The 21,609-nt window shown below is 41.3% G+C and overlaps 1 protein-coding gene across 2 annotated transcripts in view; it reads right to left on the minus strand.

Annotated features, from left to right (window-relative positions):
• Window positions 1-4,911: 4,911 nt before the first annotated feature.
• Window positions 4,912-21,609, minus strand: part of KIF3A (kinesin family member 3A) — a 29,728-nt gene continuing 13,030 nt past the window's right edge. The window contains exons 10-18 of one of the 2 annotated variants that reach the window (XM_083600124.1): window positions 19,141-19,212; window positions 16,249-16,405; window positions 14,691-14,871; window positions 13,541-13,651; window positions 11,201-11,326; window positions 10,553-10,606; window positions 9,577-9,645; window positions 9,298-9,422; window positions 4,912-8,079 (exon numbers count right to left, since the gene is read on the minus strand). In XM_083600124.1, the coding sequence (XP_083456250.1) occupies window positions 8,031-8,079; window positions 9,298-9,422; window positions 9,577-9,645; window positions 10,553-10,606; window positions 11,201-11,326; window positions 13,541-13,651; window positions 14,691-14,871; window positions 16,249-16,405; window positions 19,141-19,212 (944 nt within the window). In that variant the 3' untranslated portion in view covers window positions 4,912-8,030. The remainder of the gene's footprint in view (window positions 8,080-9,297; window positions 9,423-9,576; window positions 9,646-10,552; window positions 10,607-11,200; window positions 11,327-13,540; window positions 13,652-14,690; window positions 14,872-16,248; window positions 16,406-19,140; window positions 19,213-21,609) is intronic. The other variant, XM_083600123.1, reaches the window with a different exon arrangement.

The following is a 21,609-nucleotide window of genomic DNA, read 5'->3' on the forward strand; positions in this document are numbered from 1 at the left end:
AATGGTATACATGCCTATTCAGAGTTACGGTAAGTCTTTATGCTTAAAGGGCCTTACTCCTAGCTAATTTGGTACAGAATGGCAGCCTAGGCTTTGCTTTATGGTTACTATTGGGGGAAGCTGGGTTTTGTACCTTTGACAGCAATACGACAGGCAGAAATTCAACAGGTTAAGAATTTTCTTGTATGGAAATACAGTGGTACCTCGGGTTACATATGCTTCAGGTTACATATGCTTCAGGTTACAGACTCCACTAACCCAGAGATAGTGTTTTAGGTTAAGAACTTTGCTTCAGGATAAGAACAGAAATCATGCTCCGGCGGCGCGGCAGCAGCAGGAGGCTCCGGCGGCGCGGCAGCAGCAGGAGGCCCCTTTAGCTGAAGTGGTGCTTCAGGTTAAGAACAGTTTCAGGTTAAGAACGGACCTCCGGAACGAATTAAGTACTTAACCTGGGGTACCACTGTACAGTTATGGAACAGCTTTACCATGATTGTACTCTCTTAATTTTTGTGTTATGACATGTCCGCCTCTCCACAGCCATTTTCTGATATATCACAGAAACACCCAGCAGCCATTCTGTGGCTGGCACCTTCATAATTTGAAATGTGCCCATTGGTCCAAAAATGTTGACGACCCCTGCCTTCAGGTAACAAGTGACTAATATGCCAAATGAATGAATGAATTAAAGAAAATAAAAATAAAACAAAATAAAATAAAATAACTCTAGAAACATCTCTTCACTTGCCCCCATTGAAACATACTGCAGTTGGGTTCCCTTTAGTTGGATGCTATGATGTAAAAGGCAGGGTAGGAATGCATAAGTACTGCTTGGTTTACAATATTTTGTTGCAATTTTTTTTTTATTTGTGAGCTGCCCTGAGTTTGAGTTAATCGTTGGCACTACTTAATGTTGAAATAAATAAATATCCCCCCACCTACCCACCCCCAAACCCAAGCAATCTGTGTACAGATTTACCAAGAAAAATCAATAAAATAATTTCCAAAAATCTATGCCGAGTTCCTGTTATATTATATGCGTAAATCGATGTTGAAACCAAGAACAGTTAAAAAGTCAGTTAATAACTTTACTCTTATTCCTTCTGTTGTCTTCTGGGTCTAGACTGTGGTTGGATGATGCAAACTGGAATCTACCAGTAACCACAATGACATTGTGCGGATTAAATAGTGATTTTTAGCTCAGAATAGAATCATAGTTGCTGTCAGCCTCCAGCCTCTCAACAATCCTATGCCAATCTAAAAGGCATTGCATACCTCTAGTGATGTCAGGGTAAATACTAATCAGATGCTGAAAAACTAATAGACACTTATTTTTAGTGGGGAAATGTGACAATAGCTGTAACAACTGCTAAGTGAATGACGAAAGAGAGTTAGTTGAACGTTCGGCTTCCTCCTTCCTTGGTAACATGGCATGAGCCAAGCTGAGAATTTTAAAAACACTCAGGATGAACGTATTCTAAAGAATTAGAAGCATATAGAAGAGAGCTGTTCCAAAGAAAAAGAAAATACTCGATAAAAATGTGGGCGGCTCTTGTAAGCTCTCTCCCCCACCCCCCAGCCTGACAGGCCTTTACAGAAACGTGGAACCACATTCCCAGACCTGCTAGACATAGCAACTGGGGTGCCCACCTGGAGCTGCCATGTCAGGAATATAGAAGCAATTGTAAAGTATTAAATTTGGGGGGTGGGAGTATAGGGGGAGAAATCTTAATTATGTGTTTCACTTTCACAACAGAAGTAAAACATTGCCTGTTAAAAGGGGAGCATCTATAAAACCGCTAAATTCAGGGCTTAAAATTACATTGATTCAGAAATTCTCTTTCCTTTTTAATATTTGACATTCAAAACACTCCAAAAGAAACATTCTCTATAGTTCAACCCTCTGAATCAAGAGCATCTCCAGCAACCACACTAATTATCTCAAAAGAACCAACAAAGTGAAATAATGCCTTCCACACAGAATATTAATTTATTTTAATTATTTTAAAAAATTATAAAAACTTCCAGCTCATTTTAAAGAACTATCAAGGTGTTGTACAATAAAATCATTAAAATATCATAAAACTCTGACATCATAAGTTAAGGAACGAATGACCAACATGAAATCAAATTAATTCTCTGAACACGCTTGGTGAAACAAATCTGTTTTCAGCAGGTGGCAAACTATCAGGATTGTAGGTGCCTGTCTAAATGTCCTCTGTAGGTGATTGATTGCAACGAACAATCAGTGTAAACTGCTTTGATTGCCTTTCTACAATCGAACAGTATATATATTTTTATGAAATAGGTAAACATCAAACTTCTATAGGCTTCTTCAGATGCTAGCTGCAAACACAACCACTGCCCATGAAGAAGGCAACAGAGTCACACAAGCCTGGCTCCCACCATCTCCACAACGAATAGGGAGACCTGCATGCAATCACATGCAGCTGAACATGCTTACAATCTTCCCTCTGATTGGAGACCGGGCATACGACAATGTCCGCAAAAGGCATTATTCAGTTAACCTCACTGGTGCCCTGGCTGGCTTCTGAAAACTGTTTGTGAATGTATGGTCTGATCCTGTGTTGGACTACTTCAAGTGGCATGTCTCAAGAATGAAGCACTCCAAGAATTTACATTTGTTTATTCCTGCAGAAGGTGTAAACTGAAATGTGTTGAGGATGGAATATGGCTTCCATTGGCCAAGCAAGACCTAATATCTCTTCCCCTCTTTTTTCCTTTGAAAAGGGAAATTACTGTAAATGGTCCAGGATAGATAGATGCATCTCTTTAACTCTTAGAGTATGGGAAGGCAGCGATTGAAGGGGAACGTCATATGGACAGTGGTGAATTAATGGAGGTACAGGAAGCTTTTAATGTTTTATCCTCTTTTTAATATTATGTTGGGAGCCACCCAGAGTGGCTGGAGAAACCCAGTCAGATGGGCGGGGTATAAATAATAAACTTCTTCTTCTTCTTCTTTTATTAGCTCCCTATCCTAATTAAATGACAGTGTGGATGAATCCTAAGTCTCATTGTTCAGAGAAATGGGGCGCACATAGTACTTCATACCTCAGCATTGTTTTGAGGCTTTGCCCCCCCCCCCAATTATTATTAATATTTTTACTCATTTGTGTTCTGGCACTGTTCTCTTCTCCTTTATGCCTCTTCCGTCCTTTCACCACAGTGGTTGTGGAGTTATACTATGTTGCTGAATAATGAAATACCATTTTGGAATGAATTCATCTTTTCTTTGATTTTCCACCCCCTGTAAACTAGCATATGATTCTTCAGTTCTTCCTTTGACAGGGCTGCTACACCCCCACTGCAGTTTGGGGCAAATTCTGAGAATGCCTCTCCAATGGTTCCTATGAATTTGCTCCACTCACATAATCATAACCATTTCCTCTGCTTCGTGTTAGCAGTTTTGGTGCCGTCACGGTGATAAAAATCTGTTATCTCTCCCCCTTTCTGAAGTGGCACTTCTACCCCTTAACCCTTTTTCTTGATAACACCAAGATCAAACAAGAAATAAAATGACAGACAGACACCTTTACCCCTATTTGTGTCCCAAATCATAGTCTGCATCTCTGCTTCCCCACGTTTGGCCATTTTCATTTCTATGACGGAAGCAGAAATACTAAGCCTCATACGGTTCCTGCACACACTTACTCCAGTTTTTGCTTTTTGTTGTAGAGATGAAAAAGCAATATTAGCATGAGAGAAATCCGTACTGATTATATGTTTGCGTTTAAATTTTCTAAATCATCATTTATGTCTGTCCAAACCCTCAAAGTGGCTTACTATAAAACAGGCACACAAATACATACCATTAAGTCAGGTAATCCAATATATAAGAATAAAGGAGGAAAGATAGAAATAGAGTAAATTGGTTTAATAATAATAATAATAATAATAATAATAATAATAATAAATTCATTACCTGCTCTTTCTCAGCAAGTCCCGGGAAGATCACATCCATCTGGAAAAGTGTGACTTTGGGGGTAACGTCAAATCATTGGAGTCACAGCGCCTGCCGTGGCTGTAGAAACTGATATAGGACAGACACGCATTGTTGCAGCTGGGACAGATGAAGGCATCTGGTTGTGCTGATGTAGGTGTGTGATTAATGGGTTACTGTGAATGTGTTGATCACTACCACCTTGTTCCTTCCCACCAAAGCACAATCCTTAAGAAGCTGCCTTTCACTAAGGGGTAGTTCTCCTGCTTTTTGTAACTTTCCCCCATGTATATGGTATATCTCTCTTATCTCTGGCGATCACTCATAGATTGTCTTCCATGAAAACGGTCTTAACAGTGAGTCCGTGACTGTGGATTCATGTTTCTTCAAAGTCCATGACATCTTAGGTAAATGCTGTTCTCCAACTGGAGCGCTTGCAGGCCAGTGTTTCCCAGTTGTCAGTGCTCATACTATATTTGTAAAGATTTGCCTTGAGGCATCTTTAAACCTCTTTTGTTGTCCACCAGTATTTCGATTTCCATTCTTAAGCTGAGAATAGAATAGTTGCTTTGGAAGATAATAATCAGGGATTCGGACAACCTTTCTCCGTGCCTTTGAGAGCCTACTATCCTATATGTTTCTCTCTACTGAAGCATTTCACCACAAAACTGATGAATTTAAAATCTCAACAAAATCACAACCTAATCAGATGGGTGGCATATAAATAATACATCATCATCATCATCATCATCATCATTCTCTGAATCAAAGGTTTGTTTTTGGCTTCCAGACCACAATACCCAATCTGGATATAATGCTACACCAAAACTTGTTGCTTCCACTCTTGCTAGGGGAGGAGTGAAATGATAGCATTCTGCTCATTCATTGTAAGATATTAGCTAAGGCTCACTGTGATGTGTGAATTGGCAGAGAGAGAGACTGCACAAATATGTTGGGAATCCAATTCTTTTATTTCTAGGCATCAACATGCTCAATGTCAAGACATTGTGTCACTATATACAACATAAGGAACACACTTTGTACACAATGCAACCAGAAATTTTAACTCTCAAAAAGGTTAGCAAAACAATAAATAGGGACCAATTTTACACCTGGTATTTACGCCCTTATATACAGACTTGATGGCATGGACTAATAAGGAGTTGCTAGAATGGTAAAGAACACAGGGTAACTAATTCCAAAGGCATGGAGCAAGACATCTCCTCCTATTCTTGTAGTCCAGGAACCGGTTAAGTCATTAAAGAAAACAACTCCACAAAACCCATGCAGACACCATTTCAGATGCTGAAACTGAAACTAAGGAAAAAATTAAAGGCTTTGGGCCAGTTTTCCTAAATTAAGATGATTGCTCTGCTGGAGAGGCATCTGTGTGTGGACAACCAAGGTTGGACTTGCATTGCGTGAGTCAACAAAGGACTATGAAGCACTGTACTGTGGTGCTGTGAACTTTCACTGAAGCTCCTGTTAAGAGTCTCTTGCTCCTTCGTTCAAAATGGTCCTAAGGCTGTGTCTAACCTGGAATGCCACTTTTGAGAAAAACAAAACAAAACCTGTGTGCTATTTTAGATTTGTTAGCATTTTAAGACTAAAGAACTGGCCCAAGCTATATAAAAAAGTGCCCACAACTGCGACAAAATGTTATTTTAAAAACTGAAGAGTCAAGTCTGCCAGGATCCTCCTAAAACTTACTTTTGAGGGACAACATTTGAAATTTGCCTACCTCTTGACAAGCAGGAATTTTAAATCTCCAAAACTAAAGCTAATCAAGAGAAAGACAAATGTTTCAGTAGTAATCAAAGGTCAATGTATGCATTGGCGTTCCAATTGGTTGATTGTAACTATCACATTTCTTCATTAGATGATGCAATCACACTGTATTTCAGACACAATTTGCATGCCCAATGTGCGTCTTCTGATAACACCACAATTGTGGAGTCACTCACCTGTGGGCTATCAGACAGGTGAGCATTTGGGCGGAGATTCCTTCCTTTGGCAATGACCATTACAACAATGTATGGATTAGAAATGAAACCACTGATCTATTCCTAATCCATCATAGAGTTAGGAATACATTATGTACGAAAAGAATCAAATCAGCTCCAATCCTTATGCCTATATAAGTGGGTTGAACCAAACTATGAACAAAAAACTCGTCTTTCCCCATTTCCATTTTTTTTAATCCAAGTTTGCGTTCCATATTCATGCTAAATTTTTCCTACAGCTGACATTTAGCTGAAATTGTCAGTAGTTTTCATGTGTGTGTGAGCAATACAGCCTATAGCAATTTAGCAAAATCAGTAAGACTCAAGAGTGTCCAATCGCAAATCCTGTTATGACAAATTATTATTATTTTGAGCATCGGAGTATTTCACAACAACCAACACATTTTTCAGAATACAAGTCGCACAGTTAGTGTCATGTTTAATTTAAAGACTTACAAAATACATACAGTAACAGATATCTCCAGCAGTTGTCACACAATATACTTAGTTACAAAAGAAACAATATTAACACATAATATTGTGTATGGTAGTGGCACCACTTCATAAATAAGAGATTGGAAAAATAACCTAGTGCCAACTAAATATCTGGAATGATGAACAAGGAAAAACTTTTCTTTTAAACTCAAAACAAGTACAGTCGTACCTCCTTTTGTGTCCGGGATCTGTTCTGGAGCCCCGGATGCTTGACGAAAGGGACGCTCGACAAAACGCCACTCTGCGCATGCACGAAGCGCAATTTAGCGCTTCTGCGCGTGCGGCAAACCCAGAAGTAACCTGTTCCGGTACTTCCGGGTTTGCCGTGGACAAAATGGACCCTAAACGAGGTACCACTGTACAACTAAAGAGAGGGTAAGAATGCACCAACCTGCTGACACTACCATTGTGTAAACACCCTGTAAATCATCGCTTGGTAATTGGCAATGGAGCAGTTCATGACATTCTTCACAACATTTATTGTTCCTCCACTGAAACACTGAAGGGATGAAGCCCAAGGTGGCTTTCTAAAACGTTCCCAGACTCAGCTGCTTTATCCAAAAACCAGTTTGGCCAGATGATTTAGGTTCACGAATGCAAGAAAAACCTAGTATGTTTTGTTCACGATACTACATTTAAGACTATTTATGAGAGCCCCTTCTATAATAATGTCACAGGATTTCATTTTTCAGTTCAGACTGCCACAGCTATCCAACAGACAGAAAGTCATCACAACCTAATTAAAGGGGGATGAAAGATTCAACAGTAAAAAGAGTGAGAGATGACAATGTCCACTCAGACTAGAAATGGCCTCAGGTAGGGAGAATGAGTAGTGTTAGTAACTGATGCAAGTGCTGGGGAAAATAATCAGGTGGTGGGCACTTGATGTAGAATGCATGCTGCAACTTCAGTCTAAAGGATTTCTCAGTCTTTACTCTCTGAACCAAAACACGTCCCATCACCACCTAAGGTCTACAACAGTCCATCTTTGTATAACAATACGGAGAAAAGTCTATGCACATGAAGTACATGCTGAAGAAATTAATAAGTTATTTGCACATATGTGGTAGGGGATACTTAAGACAGAAGGGGATTCAGAGCATCCCAAGAACTTGCAGCTACCAGAATAAGTCTGCAGTGGCGCAAAGGCAGAACAACACAAGAGGCAAATGGAAGCAAAACAGGTCTATCAGGATGTGGAATCCTGGTTATAATTCAGTCACACACAAAACCTTTTCCAGTCAATTCAGTTCATTTTAAACACACCACATATCCTCAACAGCTTCACCTGCATACTGCCCGAAGCAGGATTAGTAACATTGACAAATTTACAGTCACAATCTAGTTTAGATTGAACATAATATACATGTAACAGATGACATAAAAGCAAATCAAGGGAAACAAATGTATTTCTTGTTGTCTCCAAGACACAAGTGTAGCCCTTTATAGCTACTTCTGTGTCAACCAAACATCAAAACTCTTCTGCGATCTCCAGAAACGAGAATCTGCATATTTGGGCCAAGTATTAAGCCACACGCTAATCTTTATTGCAGTCCCACCACTGTCAGAGTCTACTGCAGCAACGACTCGATCACAGCGCCTGATTTGGCAGAACGTTTTCTGTTGGGAGAGGAGAAAGAAAGTTATATGAAGAGAGAAATTAATGCTGTCAAATCAAAGTACACATAACAGACAAAATCAAGAAACCAGGCTGATTTCAGGAGGAAGCTAAGATGCTCTCATTTAAGGTATGCGCATGGTCACAACGAAACATTTAAAAGGTGCTTACACTGACATGTTTTTAAAAATGTTTAATACATGTTAAACATGTCTAAATTTTGTGGTAATCAATAGCAACCATGGATTCAATGGCAAGGAGAGCAGAGAGTTTGGGGGCGGGGGGCAGGGAGTATAATTTGTCGTAGATTAATCTAATATACTTTTAGGGAAGCAATGTCCCTAAATACAGCTTTAAGTTCAGTATGGCCCTGGGCTAAAAATATATCCTCTTGGGACAGAAAAGATTCTTGCCCACTTGTAAACTTGTGAGTGGCCAGTGGCTTCTATTCTCCTAATTTGCAACCACATTCCATTTGAGAGCTACTTTTATTTATTTCACTTCTATAATTTTTCACTGGTTCCCCAAGCAGAGTGAACGTTGACAACATACACAAACTGAACCCTTTGGCCCTGGTATGCACACAGCAAGGACACCCCCAATTTTGCAATTTAGGTCAGCTTCAGACATGCAACATGGGCATTCATTGAGTTTTTATTTGGCATTGAGCAGAATGGGGGTGAGGACAAAGTTTCAAGATGGTGCAAAACACAATATCCTATAGCAGTCTGTGGCATTTGCCCTCCTAGGTGACATCGTGCTGGGTCATAAGGAAAGGGTTAAATGAGTGTGAAGTGATTGGCAACTGGGAATCCAAGGGAAGGAGTTAGAGAGTGAGTTAGTGTTGTTAAGAGGTCAGTCGGGTGTTAGAGAAGAGAGAGGGAGGATAAGTCTGTGGGTTGGGATAGTTTGATGTGAGAGAGTGAGAGAATCTGTTAAGAGGAGTCAGATAGACAGTTGGGATAATCAGTTAGAGGTAATAGGAAGGTATAGGCTGGTATTGAAACTAAGAATAAGAAATTGACAAGAAAAACCATAAACTTGTTAATGCTTATAAAATAAACTTGTTTATTTGGTTTAATGTTAACAATTGTCTGGACTCTATGTGTACCCGAGAGAAACGGGTTGGTGGCAGCGGGGAAGCAATCACAGTGGTGGCACAGGGATCAATAGACAGTCAAACATCTGGGGAGCCTGTGTGATCGCCACACAGTCCTTACCTTCTGCCAGTTTTGGGTCTTGATCGGCCTTTGGAAGTCCTTGGTCTCTCTAGTTTCAACAAAGACTGTCTCAGGCTTTCTTCTGTGTAAGCTAGATATACATGGGAAAGGTCCACCTCAAAGGGCTGAGGAGGGGGTAAAACAGACACTGTGAGTGGACATTTGTGGGTCATACCAAAGTATAGCATCAAAGCTGAAGGAAATTATACAAAAAATGCAAGTGTAGAAAGCTGGAAAAGTGTGGACTGCAGCAGCCTACATTTGCAAAGGATCACTTACATCTTTTTCCTTTTTATCTGGCACGGGAGTCTGTTTTCTCATATTATTTCCGGTATATGCCACACATTTCTTAAAAGAAAAAAAAAAGGAGATAAGGAAGGAAATTAGATATTGTACCAAGTAACCACACTGCTGGGAGGTCTTTGGCTTCCTTTGTCGCAAGGAGGGCAATCTCGGCAATTTGAAAAGAGGCAGGTTTTGTCCTCAATATGCCCAGAAGCATTTTAAGGGTGCAATCCTGGCCATGCACCAAAATCAGTGAAGTCAGTGTTGACAGGGCTCGGGTGCTTATTCATTTGATTTTATTAATTACATTTTTATACCACCCTTCATCTGAGGTTCACAGGGCCGTTTACAATATAAAAACACCCACCCCACACAGATAATTTGTTTAAATAGGCCATAGATTGGAAAGGCCTGGGAGAAGAGAAGTGTTTTTGCCTGGTGCCTAAAGATATGTAACGAAGGCACCAGGTGAGCTTCCCTGGCGAATTCATTCCACAAGCGGATGCAAGACACAGATATTCCATCTAATGGAAAGAGTGGACCACGTATTTTACACTGGATAATAAAAAACTGACTCAGGTAGGTTACTGCTTTTGTGTCTAGCAACACAATATGGGAAGTCCTGATAATAAAGGGGGTATAACATAAAAGATCAAGGTCCTTCAGGTTGTCCTAATGTTGCCCTGGTAGTAGCTGGCAGGGCAATGGAGCTTACCTGACCTCCCATCACCAGCGCTGCTGAGGCTTACTGGAGAGGGATGAAGTTGGTGCAGTGCATATGCACTGATGGAAGCCCTGAGTAGCTGTGCCTGTGGTTTAGCACTGTACGGACCTTGCTGTCCTTCCACATCCCAGTAAGCCACACCAACAGGTGCAGTGACAGGTGACTAGGTATGTGCTGCCACCACCCTGTTGACCGCCACTGGGTTTCACATCACTGTTCCCATGCATTGCAGCTGTGCTTACGTACCAGCTGCCATTCTCCAATATCTTCATTCCAGTGAACGTAGTTTTCTATCATTTCCTTGAAAGAAAAATCAGAAGAAAAGTGGGGAAAGTAACACAGGTGCATGACCTCTGAGATCAGGGCCGTCTTTAGCATATGCGGCGCCGGGGTGCAAAAAACTGCCCAGCGCCCCACTGCAGACGGAGGGAGGAGAGCAATCCCCACAGAGGCTTGGGAGGGAAGCTGTGCGCCTCATGTGAGCAGCGCGCGTGTGCTGGGCAGGCCCCTCAACAGCCCGCCAATCCCAGGCGCGCAGGAGGGCGTAGATGGCCAGCTGCCTCAGCGCCTGCAGCATAAAAGCTTGTGGCGCTCTGAAGGGCTCTGCTCCGCTCGGCAGTGGCTGTTGACTGGCTTGGCTCTTCAATCCCCCAGACTCCAAATCTCGGCCCTGGAGCCTGGCGCCCAGGTGCTCGGCACCCCTAGCACCTATGGGTAAGCCGGCCCTGTCTGAGATTCAGACATAACAAGGGCAGCTTGGGAAACTATGCTAAGGGAGGTGCAAGTATACAGCTTCTGTTAACGTAACAACTGGTCCCGAGGGTGAAAAAGGCTTCCAGGGTCATTATTGCTGAATCTCTCAAAACAAATACAGGGCTCCTTCAATTATTGTACCTGATAATCCTGAGGTATAAAGTTGTCAATGATAAGCATTTGAAGACGAAGCTCCCTGCTGAGCTGTCGAATGTTCTCCAATAAGCCTTCAATTTCTCTCTGATGTTCTTGTTGCAAATCTGCCATCTATGAATACCAATTATAAAGCAAGCCATCAGGAAGCGACAACCAGGATCATCCCCTAAGAAATGGACTATTCAACCAGACACATAAAGCTCGTGGTGTAAAGATAATCATGATCATCCCATGCCAAACCTGGCATCATACTTGAAGAGTGTTTTCATGCTCAGTTCATTCTAAGAGAATGAACTTCTACCTGTCAAAGCCCCTTCCATCTGGTGGTTTTAAAAACGAACAGGCCCCAACCCAGCATTAATTTGTTTTCATCTTCTCCATTATTCTTTCTTCCCATTCTAACCATTTGGTGGAAGGTAATTCCAGCAAATGAAAATTACCGGTTAGGGAAGGAAACCTACTTTTTATTTATTTCTTAGCCACTTTCAATTAAAAGGACATTCAGATCAGCTCACAGAAGAATAAGGAAAACAATGATGAAGTCAACAGGCATGACTTGATCAACAAAAAGCATGCCAGTTTAGCACCAGCATTAAGGCTCTTTCATATTGACCCAAGCGTGGAAGCTTATGCTGATGTCTTAACAGATGTGCTCTGTAAACGGTAATGTTCTTCAAAATCAACAGAAATAGTGCTCACTTCCTTGGTCTTTCAGGCCCAATGCCAGATTGCAAAGATGTCCCATGTTGTCTGGATCTCATATGGTCTTATAAAGCATCCAAGCTTACTGTATTGCTAGAGAAATTTTGAGAAGGAACTATGCAGAGGGACCCTCTTCTAGCACCCTTTGCCATCCTTAGAGGTGTATGCACATTTGTGTCAGTGTGTGTAGGAGGGTGCTGCAGTGTTGAGTGGGGCATGGGGGCCGTACACACATGGTTGTGCGTTGTGACCTCCCACAACAGTTTCTCATTTTCAAAATGTGTCTAGTAGCCTAAAAAGATTGACAATCCCTTATCTAACCATTGCACCATTCTGTTACAGTAGCACCTTGGCTTACGTTACCCTCGGGTAATGTAAACTTCGGGTTGTGAAACTGACAAATCTGGAAGTGTTTCGCCACACACGCAGAAGCGGTCCCTCCGGTTGTGGAAACCTCAGGATCCAACTGGAGCTCCGGAACGGATCCCATCCACAACCAGAGGTACCACTGTATATCTCATAGCTAGAGAAACGGGCATTGCTTACATTATCCACCAGGTGGCTCCCTTAGCAAACACGGAAGCCCTGGTAAATTTGCATTTCAAAATTTAGTTACTGCCTTAGGCTTAAAAAAAACAAATGATTACTTTTGAACTGCTTCTCAGAACTTCACCAAACCAATGAAAGTGCATCTTCTTTGACAAGTCTGAATAAAGCCCACCAGTAGTTTTAATCAAAATTATAAAAAATAAAATAAAAAATGATATACTGGTATAATAAACATGGCAAAAATGTTCATCTTCAGCTTGCTTAAGCTGGTTTTTCTGTGGAAATTTTTACTGAATCAATTTGAAATTCAGCTCATTCATAGACCTCATCAGGCAGATCATGTATGCCAAGTTTCAAGTTAGGTGCCATTTTTATAAGCTATCGATTATTGAGGCTTACAAATGGCAGAGCATTTTGTTGTGCTGCACACTTTCACTAAAGGGGCACTCAGAGGATAATAAAACTTAAGCAGATGAAGAATAAACTGAAATAAAATCAATGTAATAGCATAAGACTTATAAAAACAATTAAAAGCTAACAAAACATTAAATAAGTCAATGAAACCATCAAAAACCCGAGAGAAGAAAAAAGTTTTACTTGACTTCTAAAACAAAAAGATGGGTGGTAACTCTTGTACCAGTCAGGGAAAAGCATTCCACAGATGAGACATAACCACTGAGAAGGGCCTCTCCCCAGTTCCCACCAACCTCATCTCACCTGGCAAGGAAAATTAAGTGAGCTCTTTCCAAGATTTTTTTTAATGCTTACGTTATCATGTAAGGCACACTGCACACTGATGACCCTGTATATGTGTGCATTGTTAGCATATACTAACAGTATATGTGTCCACTTACGTTAATAACCAAATATTCCGGAACAGCCATATGACTCTCACACATTCCATGCTATTTCCTTCTGTGGTTCTTTCTTACTCCCAACATGAGCAACACCACCTTTTCTTTGTACAAGGGTCAAGGGCCATTTGCATGTTCATATCTGCCTTCAACATGGCTCAGGAATGGGTTGGACTGTTCTTTTACGTGGGAACAAGCGTGAAGACTTTATGACACTGACCTCTGACTTGGCTGCCATTAGCATTGTCCAGACTTTTTTCAGCTTCTTGGTCTTCCCTTGTGCTTCCTCCTGAAGGCTGGTGTACTTTTCCTCAATGTCCAAACGCTCTTGCTGTTTGCAAATTATTAAAAATGCCACAAGTTAGCCAGAATTGTCCAAACTGATGTGCTGGTGGGAGGGTGCTATTCAGTCCTGGCTTTTGGGAATGATTCACTTAACAAGTGTATGCAGGGATCCTATGTAAACGCCTGCCTCACAGCCCCATTTCACCTCCATTTTGTCCCCACACCATCACTTTGGTTCAAAAGTGTCTACTGGCAAGTTGTTATTATTATTTATTAAATTTGTATACTGCTCTTCATCACAGAGCTGTTTACAGCATAAAAATACAAAATGAGAACACAAAATGCATAACAAAAACATATAACCACCTCCCATAAACCCATTTAAAAGACCATAGGATGTTTAAGCAGCCAAGGAGAGAAAAAGGTGTCACTCATTCTTTATTGCCAGGTTTCCAGCTTCTACCTCCTCAAGCCCTGCAAAGTCTGAAGCATCACTGTGCAGCCTTCTTTCAGCTTGCTGTTCTCTTACTCCCCATTCCTCTCTATCCTTCCCTTCACTGGGACGGCCTTTATGGAAGTTAACCCACTATTCTTTTTTTCCCTTTGTAAAGCTTACAAAGTTTCCTTTGTAAACCCCATTTCTGTGGCTCCCACTCAAGTGCCTCATGAGGAACTCTGCTACCTATACGGAAGTTTTTGCAGTGATGCATGCTGAGCTCCTGCACATTTTAGTTTCTGGGCCCAGGTCTACAGCCAGGGCGTGTAGAGGGAAAAGCTTCCCCTGGCCTAGAGCCAAATTCTCTCTAATCATTTGTAATCTGGACAAGCTTATTCCCTCAACATGGACAGGAATCTTTCAGACACCAAACAGAAACACATATCTTGAGCAAGTGTGATAGCACACTAAAGCGGAAGATATTTAATCTTTCAGGGATCACCATGTTCTAGAAACATCGATACCATCTACTGCCTCTCATTTCAAATGTGCCTTCGTCTCGCCTGCACATGCACAACATGCAGGTAAAGAAAAGTACTGTGAATGCCTTTTCAAAACACAGCAATTGAACAGGGCAGCAAAATCCAACCTCTTTCTCTTCAAGCTCCCTCCGGAGCTGCTCTGCTCTTTTCCTACGCTCTTCCAGCTCCATGTTGGATTCTTCTAGAAGCTTCTCCTGCTCCTCTGCTTTTGCTAGTAAGTCCACACCTCCCACAATCACTTTCTTTTCCAAGGCTGACAACTTCTCCAGAAGAGACTGATGTTCTTGCCTGGATAAAAACAGGAAGGGAGGGGGAATCGTAATGATTCTAAAGCTACATACAGATCTCCAACTTCAGTTGAGGGGCCCACACACTGCATGCCCGAAATCCCAAACAGTTCCCTTTAAATCTAATAAATAAATGTAAGAAAACAAGCAACCACTGTAGGAAGACTTAAGCCTGTTCCCTAGTGCTTGCTTAAATTTAGCTGGGCTGAACAGGGCCTACTTTTCAATCCACTAGGGGCTGCTAGAAGGAGACAGTCTCACCCTGTTCTCTCAAAATCTCTGTTAGTTTGCTGTTCTGCTGTGCTCTCAAGATGTTTGCAAAGAGGGCAAGACAGAAGGTTCTAGATCTTGTCCCCACTCCCAGTTCTCTTTATTTATTTAGCATCTTCTGTAGAACTGTGCAAACTGTGGGGGGCAGGGGAGAGCATTAGACAACAGAGGCTTTATTAAACCCCGTCAGCTCTCCTTGGTACAGATTAACATCTGAACAGCCCCACAGTATATCTGTGGTGCGGGGGAAGTTGTACATATTGGAGAACTGCATGTAGGCAAGGAATGCATGTTTGGAATGCAAGGCCTGAAAGTCTGTAGAGGGTGGGATGGAGAGGAAGAGAGAAAGCTTTCTTTAGCCTGTGAACAATCACAAAAGAGGAATATGAAAAATGCAACTGTATGTGTGGGGTGTATGCATGAGCATTCCAGTTACATTTGGGGTCTCTGGAGTGTGCAAGTCTCCCAAAGAAGGGGCGTTTTTAGAGTGCATGATAAAGTATGCATGCCCAAAGTGTCAACGAGCTGTTGCAAGGCAGGGTCTATTGCAGGTATGGCCAAACTCGGCCCTCCAGATGTTTTGGGCTACAATTCCCATCATCCCTCACCAGTGGTCCCGTTAGCTAGGGATGATGGGAGTTGTAGTCCCAAAAAACATCTGGAGGGCCATGTTTGGCCATGCCTGGTCTATTGCCACTGTGAGCAAGATGCTTCATAAGTTAACTTCTATACCTTGCCAGGCAAGCAGTGTGTGTGTGTGTGTGTGTGTGTGTGTGTGTGTACGTACGTACGTACAGTTCAAATCCTCCCACTTTGGGGACCTTGCCAAGATCCCACATGCACTTGAAATGCCCCCAACCACATCTCAAACCAAATCTCAACATGCCCTTATCACCAATGAGCTGTGCCACCTAAGAGACTGAGCTATGAAGCAGGAAGTCCTGGATTTGAATGTCACTCCTGCCATAAAATCATGATGGAGCCTTAGGCAGGCCACTTTCTCTCAGCCTGAGCCTGACAATCATACCGATTTGCTTCACAGGATTACAACCATGTAATTCTATACAAACGGCAAACATGATTCTATTCCAATTTCAGCATTGCTCACTGTGCTTTAAGCAGGTCTTTCTCCCGCTTCTCCAGCTCTGCCCGGGCCTTGTTTCTTTCTTCCTCTTCCATATCAAGCTTTGTTTCAAGAGCCTTCCTTTCTTCATCAATCTTCGCTTGCATCTCTATCATCTTGTCAGGAGAAACTTTCTTCTTTCCTTTCAGGAGAACCAAGTGCAGGTTTAAATAAATCAAGCATATACATACATACATACATAGTCCCAATATGTGAATTATCATTAAAAAAAATTAGATTAGTTGTTATAACAAGAATTAAAGAGCCTATGGCTGCTACTATTAACTCAGAAGCTACAGGAATGCACAACTGTAAGAGAGAGAAAGAACAACACTCTGGTGATAGCCCTGCTCTATCTTACTGATTGTTTTTTAATTATTTACTAGGAGCTGAAATTTTTATCGAAATATTTGCTAATATAGTCACCCCTGGAGCATTTGCCCTCAAAAATGTCCTCCAGCCATATAGCAGAATTCTAATTTATTTAGAGGCATGAGTGATTTTAAAAAACCCAAATAATTATCATAACAATCATCTGCTGAGAATCAGTGATTGGAATGAAGAATTGTAACATAGGGAATAAATTGCTGATTTAGAAAAGGACAGTTGTATATCAAATTAACTGCAGAATGTTTTCTGTAACTCAATCAATTTGGAAGTTACTTTAAAAGACACACAACAGCCACATGTACCTAAAGAGGCCAGCACTTTTAAAACTAATAATTAGAATGTATATAGTCAGAATAACAGAAAAATAAAAGATATATGTATGAAGGAACAAAATTATCATGACAGAAGGGGTACAAAAGCTAAAAGCAGGTTTGCAAAACCAAAAGAAAACTCTTTGCACTGCGATTCGAGGGTAGAAAAAGAAGGGTGGGGGGAAAGAATCATTACTTTGTTTGCCCCATTTTGCTCTCCCCTCTCTTGCCCCCACATCTTAGGCTATCTGGATACATCTAGACTGATTATATCTTGAAAAGGAGCAACAGTTTTATTGCTGCTGTAAGGGGAAATCCCTTAGACTACCCTTGCTCTTTCCCACAGCTACATTTGGATAATGTCACACACAGAAAAGCTTTGCTCAAGTGGTGACAGTTCAGTGTAGAACTGCATTGGATCCATTAACACTGTCTAAGATATTTGGGGGCATCTTGAATGGAGGTCTGAGAGAAAAAGCTAGGCATTCTTAACAAAATATTAAGCAGTTTCAACTGTATTAGATGGAGTGCAAATCAAACACACCAACCTGATTGATCTTGCATTTTAAGAGGAAGAGGCAAACAAATCGCAGAGAGGCAGCACACGCACAAAGGAAGTGGGTGGGGAGGGAAAAAAGAAACACATTATTGGCTTGATTTGTTTTACAAAAAGAAAAAAAGAAACAAGATCTTAAGTAAAAGCATTCATCAAAATATGCTTCCATAGACAAAAAGAAAAGAAAAACCAGCAAATTAAAACTCCAAAATGCAAGATTAAATGTGATCATCGCTGCCCCAAATTATACTGAAGAGTATCATTAATCTTCAGTACATTGGAGGATAACATTGTTTCTCTCAACAATATTATGCTAAATTCTGCTGTTCAAGCTGCAAGCCTCTCACAAAGATCATGCTCTAAGAAACATCCAAGAGGGTGATCTACTACCCTCAGTTAAAACCAGAGCATGTTGACATAGCCAATTGCCATAAATGTCCAGTTAAGCTTACTTGGCGTTCGAGCAAATTGCCAATTGGCTGTTGCATCTCACATGACCAATCACACATGTAGGAGAGTTCATAAGATTTCAGTGTTAATTTCAGCTGGGAGTTGCATAGTTTTGATTCTAGAAACTCAGGTGCTTCCATAGAGGTAAAGTGGCAAATTTAGCTGGTGCCATCAAAGAGAAGTAGTAGCATTGGGGGAGAAGGAACAAATGCAATGAAAACATGCAACATGCAAAGAACAGGAAAGGGGGAAAGAAGTCACAGAATGGGAAGAATAGTTTTTGTTAAAACCTGAAAGCCCAATCTATGCCACACGCTCCTTTCAAGCTCAAGGTTATTTTGTGAACCGAAAGTGTTCTTCAAATGAGAACATCCCGTTGTGATTAAGAGCAGTGGTTAGAAGCAGAAGATGCAGCTCATTTGTTTCCAACTGTTAATAAAAAGTGCCTAATAAAAACCCCTTGAACCTTGTTCTACCTCATCAGCACCAAAATTGACATGTCTACCCACAACAGTTAAATGCTGCAACTTAGCAGCTCCAAGATACACAGTAAGTCCCACAGGTGCAGGGATTTCCCAGTCACTCCTTCTGATGTGCAGAAGGAGAAATGCCAACACATATTGTAGAGGCCTCTGCGCAAGCAGAGCTTTTTGGCCCAGGAAAGGAGTGTGAAGTTTTTCCTTGTTTAGCGTTAAAGAGTTTCAGCGAGTTTTCTAGAAGATTACGGAACTATGCACACTTGCTTAGCAACTTTTCCAATATATATATATCTAGAGAAAGATTGTTAACATCCTACTGAAATATATACGACTGTATATCAGTATAAAGCTATGATTTTAGAGAACATCACCCAATGCCAAAAAATCCACTCGTTTCCTGCCACCTTATATGACCAGTACTAACATGTATTCTTGCGGTCCTTGGCTATTTAGCCAAAGATTAATCTCAAACAGTTCTCTCCCCACCACCACCCTCCACAAGAAGTTTGAAGCAGCAAAGGGGAATAAAAAACATGCTTTAACTTGGGTAGGTGGGTGGGGAAGAATCCACATTTCACTCTGAACAAAACCAATGTTGTGGACAGGGAGCAAAATGCAGCATCAAAACAAAGAGTGCAAAGGTTATGGAAAGGCCAAAACTTCACTGGATGACCAAAGAGCTCCCACTCACTAGTGAAGGATTTATCCAGAGGTTTCTCTATGACAGAGCATGTAGAGTCTGAACTACTGCTGCTGCTACTGCCTGGAAAACAGAGAAGCAGGCCCCATGGAAGAAACAAGATGAAAGAAACACATGCTAAGCATTAGCTCTAAAGGACAAGAAGCTCAGAGAGACTGGTTTCATGTTGCACAATCCCATTTTCATCGTCTTCCTATGTACAGCTGCAGTGTTACACATGACTGATTGACCCAAGTCATCTTAGTGGCTTAAATAAATAATAATAATCAACTGAGGCAATTGACAGTTGCCTTGGTCTCAGGGAATGTGTGCCTCTCTCACTTCTTCTAGCAGTCAATGTGGTGTTTTTCAATAAAACAGTTTCGGTGTTGGGTCACTTATTAACTGTGACTAGCAATGGATAAATGGGAAACTGAACAAGGACGCAATCTGGAAGAAGGAAAAGGACACAGACCTTTAACATTGGAACAAAGACATCTGAATGGTAGCACCCCGTGGTCTATTGCTCAAAGGGATGCAGCCAAGATTTACATTTAACCTCAAGTCAAGAATTGAGCATGTGGAGGGGGACTGCACTTCTGAATTACATATCATGAGAATGCGAAAGAATGCAATAGGGACTATATCCCATCCAACAGGTTAAATAATTTCCTCCTTCGGACCATTATTTTGAGCCTCACATCCATCTTCCCCATGCCAATCCCTGTCACAAAACTAATGAATTGCTGTGCATGTTTTCACATGTACAGGGATAACTGGTAAGCTGTGTGCTTAATTTGGTTCAAACAGCACCAGCACTTACTTTAGAACCCTTTTGTTCCCACAAAACTCTGGCAGTTGAGTGGAGCAGGGTGATGGATGGGCAATGAAGCAGTTTTTGAAAAACTAGCTTCAAAATTACTGTTATGATGCCATAGGCAGGTAGCTTCACCCTCAGAAACATTTTAGTTTCATCTTAGCTGCCCAACAATAAGAAATCAGCTTGGATAAGAATAAAGCCAGCAGTTGTTATTACTAAATGAGAGTGACTCTTCCGCTCAGAACTGAATAGGATCAGAGATCTTGCAACAAGCCTGCACACTGCTCTGAAACCGGAACAAATCTGGAGGCAGCATGACCATAAATAAGCCTGCTCCTCTTCACTGTGATCAAGGAAATTGTCAGGATTTTTATTAAATACCCACTGTTTCAGAATGAGAGCACAGATCAGACAGACCATCTAGCAATACTAGCTTTTCAGACCCATAAACGAACACTAGTTGCACAAAAACACACACCAATCTAAGCAGAAGACAGAAACCCACTGAAGAAATGTCAACAGAGCAGACACCTATTTATTTTTTTAATGCAGGAAGGGTTTAGACCCATTGAGCTACTCATGATTTAAACAGACATAACACAAGGCCTGTTCAGGCATTCTCTCCCTCCTCCATGCATGGTAAAGATAAAGAAAATTTAGGCTCATACATATAGATTGGGTGCTGGGAAGTGAAGTGGATCTTTACTTCCCCCACCCTCCATGGCTCAATGCTGGCAGGGCCCTCCCAGCTGGCACTGAGATCATCTCCTTCAAAGGTGAAGAAACCCATCAGCTGATGGGCATTGAGCACAGCCCCATTGGCTGCACTAGAAAACTACTAATGGGAAACTGCCTAGCGTACCCCAATTCAAGCATGTCTTTAGTTGTCCCACACCTGATGTCACACTTGATGTCAAGTGTTGGGCAGGTGGGTGCGGCTTGGGGAAAACAGTTTTAAAGTCTTAATTAGGACCACTGTCATGCCCTACTAGGCCTGTGGACCATAGGTTCCCCAACACTGATGAAGACAACAACATTCCAACCAAGAGATCCTGCATTCAGTTAGCCACAGAATCTCCTTGCCCTGTTCTCTGGCAGGTCCAATATGCAGCTGTATATGTTTTAAATATGTTCAAATAAGTGCAAAACCTCCCAGCATGGGGTGTCACAGTGAGGAAACACATGAGCGTGAGGACCTGGTCAATATCCTTAGTGCTACAAGAGGCTTATTTAACAAGAAGAAAAAGTTTGCAAAAACTTCAAAGATTCAGTTGATTCATGTTTAAATCAATTTAATTATTTACTTCTTTGGCCCAAAGGTAAAAAGTATAGATGGGAGCATCACTTTAGCCTAATCTGCTTGCATGTAAGCCTGAAATTAGTTTACAGAATTCATCAAGTTATGCTGATAACTTGGGATTGAACTTCAATTTTCTTTTCACACTAATTTAAAAATGTGCTGTGAGGGCTCAGTGTTAAAATCATGACTTTGCATGTGGTTTAAATGGATGAAATTATTTCAGGTTTATGATTATGTTGTTTGGATTATGTTGTTATGGATAAAATATATGGATTTCTATTTACAGAGAAAACAGAATCTGGCAGAGCATCTTCTTTGCATGCCAGTGGTCCCTGGTTCCATCCCTAGCATGTTCAAGGGG

This window comes from Podarcis filfolensis, assembly GCF_964270895.1.
Source record: "Podarcis filfolensis genome assembly, chromosome: 2".
Classification (NCBI taxonomy): domain Eukaryota; kingdom Metazoa; phylum Chordata; class Lepidosauria; order Squamata; family Lacertidae; genus Podarcis; species Podarcis filfolensis.